Source organism: Castanea sativa, chromosome 5 (genome assembly GCF_040712315.1).
Source record: "Castanea sativa cultivar Marrone di Chiusa Pesio chromosome 5, ASM4071231v1".
In the NCBI taxonomy this organism is placed as follows: Eukaryota; Viridiplantae; Streptophyta; class Magnoliopsida; order Fagales; family Fagaceae; genus Castanea; species Castanea sativa.
The window spans coordinates 36,587,593-36,595,414 of NC_134017.1; the positions used below are offsets into that span (position 1 = coordinate 36,587,593).

Consider the following 7,822-nt stretch of genomic DNA (forward strand, 5'->3'; position numbering starts at 1 on the left):
ATACAAATTCAAAATTGAAGACTGCTCTGATACTAATTTTAGGAAAAAACATAGTTTGTATCGCATACAAAACATACGCAACGGAAAATTAAAGGATCTACTTCATTCGCAATTGAAAACATGAACTATGTAAGTTTCAGAATTTGAGAACTAGAAAATGTACCTTGGTGCAATGAAATTCAAAACCAAAGATTAGAAGTACTTGGGACCACTTTTAATCTTCACTCCAATTCCACTTATGCCCAAGAAGTGTGGTCTCTCAATCAATTTATATGTTTGTGTTCAAGGGAAAATAAGAGAGTGGCTTACACTCACATACACGCCATTTTCTTACATTACTAGCTTCTGTATGTTTCTCTCCTTTTATATAACTGATTATCTAATTGGGCTAGCCTTTTGGGCCATTCCAATTGGGCTTTAGTATGTGACTTGAAGTGGGACCAAAATAAACAAATAAGACACTAGCTCCAATGGGTTTTGGGCCTTTCTATCAACTCTTAACAAGCCCAAAATTACCATTAATTATATTTAATATCATTATATAAATATAATTGCACTCTAAGCCTTATTAATAAATTATATCCCAAGACTTTATTATACATTCAACCCCTTCATTAAAATATTCGTAGTAATACAAAGTCATGTATGTTAACTGCCACTTTGAAGATTACTACATCTTAATCCTTGAGTACCCGATTTAATCCTTTAAGTTATTCATCATATATTTATGAAATCTAATTTGATAAATATATACTTTAGTAACTTCTTACTAAAGTGGTTAGGTCTAACACTCTGAATAACCACACCCATTAAACTTATCCCAAGGGAATATTTTATATTTCCGTTAAGAGATTATGAATTCCATCTTGAGAATATATGTTCCTTCAACATTAAATGTGGCTGCCCAACATACTGAGGTTTTGATCGTGACTTTAAATCTCACTCCTGACATATCAAAGTAACCTACACTTCATGATCAAGTTCATTATTCTGTAAAGATTGTGAGTTCATGTAAATAGAAGTCGTAAGATTTATTATTCATTTGACAGTCATTAGTAGAATAATAAATCTCACAGCGATCCAGTTCAATATGTCTTAACACTTAAAACATATCAACATATCAACTAGAATTCTCCACTTCCATGACCAAGACAAATCATCTTAGTTGATATATTATAGTATTCGCAGATGAAATACCCAATTTCATCACCGACTACGAACTAAAATTCTAAGTTTACAAAGAACTTGTGATTTATATCTTCTATAACTAAATCACATACTATGCATCTAATGGACTATATGATAATGTCCAAATATTCACGTTACCATTATTTTAGATAATAATAAAACAACTTTATTAATCACAACATAATATCATACATAATGCCATACATAGCATTATACAATGGGATTTAAGGGGAACACATCCTAACAACTAGGTACACTCCCATAGAAAAGTCATGCTTCATAATTGTTTGGGCTGTAAAGAAATTGAGACATACCATCTTACCTTTCCAAATATGGGTGGTAGCAAGAATGGACCCATTGAAGTATCTCTTTGAGAAACCGGCTTTGAGTGGAAGATTGTCAAGATGGCTGATCTTGTTGGCAGAATTCGATTTGAAGTATGTGGCTAGAAAAACTATCAAAGGGAGCGTTGTGTCAGATTTTTGTGCCGAGAATCCTATTGAGGGGGAAGATGGTAAAGAAGACTTTCTAGATAAAGACATTTTGGATGTTGAGTCAGGGACATGGAAGATGTACTTTGACGGAGCCGTAGACCAATATGGGAATGGAATAGGACTACTTTTGATTACTCCCAAGGGATCTCACATACCTTTGGCAATCAAGTTGAACTTTGAGGAAAAAGAAAACATGGCTAAATATCAAGCTTGTATTGCCGGAATGAAAGCTCTTCGAGGGTAAAAAAGGCTAAAGTCTTTGGAGATTTAACTTTGGTTATAGCCCAAGCACAAAAGTTGTGCAAGGTGAAGGTGGAACACTTGAAGTCTTACTAACAATACTTAGAGGATTTGACCAAGACCTTTGACAAGATTGAGTTCAAAATCATCCCTAGAGCTCAAAATCAATTTGCCAATGCCTTAGCTACCTTTGCCTCCATGGTTAAAATACCCGAGGAAGTATGGACACGACCCTTGGAAATTGAGCAAAGTTATAAGGAAGTGCACCAAGGGAAGACCAAAGCTTTAGTAATGATCATAGAGGGAGAGGAAGTTCCATGGTATTATGACATCATGAAGTTCTTAGAACTAGGGGCATATCGGATGGTGTCGACAAGAGGGAACGTAGTTCCATTAGGATGACGGCAACACAATACATCCTATTTAGAGGATAACTCTATAGAAGGTCTTATGACAGTATACACCTTTGTTGCTTGATGAAGGAAGAAGCCGAAAGGGTAATAGAAGAAGTTCATCAAGGGATTTGTGGCCCTCACATGAATGGAAGAATGTTAGCGAAGAAAATCCTAAGGATAGGATACTATTGGAGTACGATGGGACCGATTGTGTGGACTATGTGAAGAGTTGTCATGATTTCCAAACACACACCAACTTGAACTATGTACCACCTAGTAATTTGTGTATCATGACTTCTCCATGGCCATTCTCGGTTTAGGGCATAGATGCGATTGGAAGGATAGCTCCTAAGGCTTCAAATGGGCATGAGTACATTCTGGTAGCAATTAACTTGTTAACCAAATGGGTGGAAGCAGTCTCCTACTTTGTATCGAAGGCTAAGCATGTGGCTCGGTTCTTATAAAATAACATCATATGTCAGTTTGGGGTACCCTAAGAGATCATCTCCGATAATGGTTCCCACTTTGAGGGTGAAGTCCGAAGGGTTATGGAAGAATATGGCATTAAGCATCACAAATCTTTGTTGTATCAGCACCAAGCTAATAGGGCCATAAAAGCAACTAATAAGAACATGAAGAATATCCTAGCCAAGATGGTAGTGACATACAAAGATTGGGTTGGGAAGCTTCCATTTGCCTTATGGGATTATAGAACTTCTATCCATGCATCGACTAGGGCAACACCTTACTCTTTGGTTTATGGTAGTGAGGTGATACTTCATGTTAAGGTGGAGATACAATCTTTGAGAGTATTGGTGGAAACCAAGGTCTTAGAAGAGGACTGGGCTAAGGCAAGATATGAACAATTGGCTTTCATAGATGGGAAGAGGGCTAGGGCACAATATCATGCACAAGGGTACCAAAAAAGGATTGCAAGAGCATTTAACAAGAAAGTGAAACTGAGAAACCTTAAAAGAAAGGGACTTGGTCCCCAAGGTGCTTAGAGATGAGACTTTTGATCCAAGAGGAAAGATGAAGCCAAGGTGGTTTGGGCCTTTTATCATTAAGAAGATCATGTCTAGAGATGCCATAGGGATCACAGATTTGGATAGGGAAGAGATGCTTTACCCTATTAACATGGATAGACTCTAGAAATACTACATTTAGGGAAAAAAAAAAAAAAACTGGCTAGGTTGAAAACCAGATTGGGTGGCCTAGGCAAAATTTAAGGCAAAAGAACCTCACTAGATTGAAAACCTTAAAAGAAAGGCACTTGGTCCCCAAGGTGCTTAGAGATGAGACTTTTGATCCAAGAGGAAAGATGAAGCCAAGGTGGTTTGGGCCTTTTATCATTAAGAAGATCATGTCTAGAGATGCCATAGGGATCACAGATTTGGATGGGGAAGAGATGCTTTACCCCATTAACATGGATAGACTCTAGAAATACTACATTTAGGGGGAAAAAAAAAACTGGCTAGGTTGAAAACTAGATTGGGTGGCCTAGGCAAAATTTAAGGCAAAAGAACCTCACTAGATTGAAAACCTGAAAAGAAAGGGACTTGGTCCCCAAGGTGCTTAGAGATGAGATTTTTGATCCAAGAGGAAAGATGAAGCCAAGGTGGTTTGGGCCTTTTATCATTAAGAAGATCATGTCTAGAGATGCCATAGGGATCACAGATTTGGATGGGGAAGAGATGCTTTACCCCATTAACATGGATAAACTCTAGAAATACTACATTTAGGGGGAAAAAAAAAACTAGCTAGGTTGAAAACTAGATTGGGTGGCCTAGGCAAAATTTAAGGCAAAAGAACCTTACTAGATTGAAAACCTGAAAGGGCGGTCTAGGAAAAAGTTAGGAGAAAGACCATGGACATGGCGAAAATTCTTGAAAGGTCATCATGGGCAAAAATTACATGGCAAATAAAAGAAATAAAAAAGAAAAAAAATAAATAAATAAGATGACAATAAGCAAAGATAATAAAAAAAATTCTCTCATTGCTCAAATTAAAAGATGATAAGATTGTTTTCATAGGGGATTTGGAACATTCTGTTAGGACATATGTGTTTCACTTGTTTAGAACATATGTCATTCATTATTTATGTATTTGGCTAATCCTTTGTCAAAACGCCCTTTACTTGTAATTACGTAGATTTAGGATGAGGTTAATGCTTCAAGAAACAAGGTTTCAAGATTAAGTGTTAAAGCCATGCAAGTCTGTCCAAGAAACAAGTTTAGAAGTGCTTTTCATTAAAGCTCGACAACTGCATCTATTGAGCTTTAAGAAGCTAGTCTAGCCCCGAGGCTCGACAGTTGCTCGACAGCACCTCGACACCTGTAGCTATCGTGATTTAAGAAAAACAGATTCCTAGTTCTGTTTTGATTCTAATTTGTGGATGTGTTTTGGGCCTTCTTTTCTCCTAACCCTAGACATATAAAAGGATTATTTTAAGGGCCGTCAAAGTGTGGCAAGTTGCACAAGCATTGAGAAATCCTTGTTCATGCAAATTGTAACTTGAGACAAAGTTCTTGCCCTAGTTCATCTCTCTTGTGAAGAAGTTGTTGTGTCTTTGCACCGTTGGGTTTTGTAACCAAGCATCTTCTTGATCTTCATCGTGTGGATGAATTGAAGAACTTTGCAGCCAACAAATCTTCTCTAGTTGGTGATTGAAGTCGCGTATTGGGAGCCGGGCAATTAGTTAGTCACGTACTTGGGAGCCGTGCATTGAAAGGGGAAACTGTCACTACAGAACAAGTCCAATTGGGTATTGGGGTAAAGGTTCAACTGTAGGTTGGTAAGGTACTTGGGATTCCTTTACTCGTAACCGCTTGTTGGGATAATAGTGGAGTTTCGGGAGTGGTGACCTTAAAATCACCCGGTAGGGTTTTTGCCGTGTAGGTTTTCCCCATTCGTAAACAAATCACCGTGTCACTTATTTTTTGCTGCATACTTAGTTTAATTGGTGATTTGTTTGTGCTACCATGCGCTTTGCATGTTAACTTGATTAATTGATAACTTGGCTAATTAATCAACTTAATTCATCACAAGGGGTCAATACGTTTTTGGCCTATCAAGTGGTATCAGAGCAGGCACACTCTAATTAGGGTTTATCTTTGTGTGTGAACCATTGACCCCTATTTGTCATGGATAGAGGTCAGTTTCTTATTATACCTCCATTGTTTGATGGTACTAACTATGCATACTGGAAAGTACGCATAAGAGCTTTCTTACAGTCTCTAGATGAGAAGGTGTGGCAAGCTGTGGAGATAGGTTGGACCAAGCCTAAAGAAGCGTCGGCCGATTGGGATGAAACCAAGATCAAGGCGGCAAACTTCAATAGCAAAGCATTGAATGCCTTATTCAGTGCGGTCACTAATGAGGATTTCAAGAAGATATCCTCCACTGAAACTGCTAAGGAAGCATGGACCATCCTCCAGACAACCTATGAGGGAACAAAGGCTGTCAAAGATTCGAAGCTACAAAGGCTCACTACAAGCTTCGAAGAAATTAACAAGAAGGAGGATGAGTCATTTGATGAGTTCTATGCCAAGCTCAAGGACATAGTGAACTCAGCCTTCAATCTTGGGGAAACCATTCTTGAACCCAAGATTGTGAAGAAGGTGCTTAGATCTCTACCCGAGAGATTCCATGCCAAGATCACAGTGATAGAGGAATCAAAGGATATTGACAAGATTCCTCTGACTGAGTTGGTTGGTAATCTGCAAACCTATGAGATAGGGTTGACAAGAATTGGCAAGACAGGTAAAGGCAAGAGCATGGCACTGAAGACCAAGAGCAGTGAGACAGATGAGTTATCAGACGATGAAGACTCTAAGATGAAGTCCTACATCACAAGGCAATTCAAGAAATTCATGAAAAATGCAAATGGAAAAGGCTTCGACAAGGACCGTAGGCAATCTAGTTCTTCTCAGTTCAAGAGCCAAGATAAAGGGAAGAAGGATGCTAGGGAAGGTGGTTAGTACACTGTTCCTGCAGGACCCAAGTGTTTTAGATGTCAAGGCTTCGGTCACATGAAACAGGAGTGTCCCACATATCTTAAGAGCATTGGGAAGAGCAAGGCACTAGCTGATACTTTGAGCGACACTGAGCCTGAGGATGATTCCGACAATGAAGATGACGGAATTTTGAATGCCTTCACTGCCACTGTCAATCCTCCTGAAGGGATTGTTGAAGATATGGATAAAGAAGAGGAATTGGCGGAATCCAAGTTTGAAAAGATGGATGATCAAGATGATATCCATACAGTCTATGAGAAACTGTACAAGCTTTCTGAGAAACATGAGAAACTCTATAGGCTAGCCACCAAGAAGCTAAGTGATGTGGAACTTAACCGTGAGGAACTTTCCATAAATTTTGATGAAGCTAATCAAACTATTGGGGCACTGAGATTCGAGAACAATTTCTTGGCTGAGAAGATCAAGAAGCTTAAAGCAGAGCTGTTTCAAGTTAGTGCTCAATTGGAGAGGGCATCAAGTGCGAAGCTGGATGAGATGCTCAGCATTCAGAAATTTGCTTCTGATCGAACAGGATTGGGGTATGAATTCTCTTCTTCTAATATTGCTTCTGCGACTACTACTATTTTTGTTCCGCCTGCTAATAATATTAAAATTGATAATAATGATGTTAAAACTGATTTAGCAAGTGAGAACCTAGACAAGGGTAAATCTATCTTAGGAGCACCCCCTAAGCTTGAGAAGAAGGTCACTAAAAACTCTAGGACTAAGAAGGCTAACTCTCAAAAGCCTAAACAGAAGAAGCAGAATCTCTGTCATCATTGTGGTATTGCCGGTCATACTCGACCAAATTGCTATAAGTGGTTAGCCACTCAACAGAGCAATGGCATGATAGCATCTGGGAACCAGAATTAGCTTCAAACCTTTTTTGCTTCTCTTGGAGATCTTCTCAAAGCTCTCATGTTCCTTTCGAACTTGAACGGTTTCAATCCTTCCCCCTCATCACCGGTTCAAGGGTTTACTAAGAGGAAAGGATCTTCCAAGGTGTGGAAGGAAAATGGTTCCAAGTGATTTATTCACTTTTTCTCTCTCTCCCCCTTCTTGTTTTTGTTTTTGTATTACTTGTGTGTTTTGCTTTAATATTTTTGAGTTAGTTTAGTTTTATGCATTGCTTTGCTTTGTTTAACATGTTTTTGTGTGTGTGTTTTCAGTTTTGTTTTATTTTGTTTTTTTTTTTCAAATAAAAAAAAATTGAAAAATACAAAAACAGTGTGTGTTTGTGTACATCGATTCTTGTGAACCTTAAAATGGCATTTGAAACAGAGTTTTCTAAACTTTGTATATCTTGTAGCTTAGATGAGCATCTTTATGCACAACTAAGCAAGTGAGCTTTGTGGCTCTTTGTTTGTGATGAGTAAGGTTAAGTGATCTCTTGAACTTAACACTCGTACCACTCTTTTTGACGGGTAGGACTGGAAAATCCTAAGAGAAAGGCATAAATAACCATCTCACCACTGTTACTCGCCAATCA

At 38.3% G+C, this 7,822-nt stretch overlaps 1 protein-coding gene across 1 annotated transcript; it reads left to right on the plus strand.

Moving 5' to 3' along the window:
• The first annotated feature begins 2,865 nt into the window (after positions 1 to 2,865).
• LOC142635123 (uncharacterized) lies at positions 2,866 to 3,321 on the plus strand. The gene has a single exon (XM_075809336.1). The coding sequence runs from the start codon at positions 2,866 to 2,868 to the stop codon at positions 3,319 to 3,321; it is 456 nt and encodes a 151-aa protein (XP_075665451.1).
• Positions 3,322 to 7,822: the final 4,501 nt, after the last annotated feature.

Coding starts and splice junctions, on each gene's coding strand:
- LOC142635123 (XM_075809336.1), top strand. CDS start 2,866: ATGGAAGAATATGGCATTAAGCATCACAAATCTTTGTTGTATCAGCAC.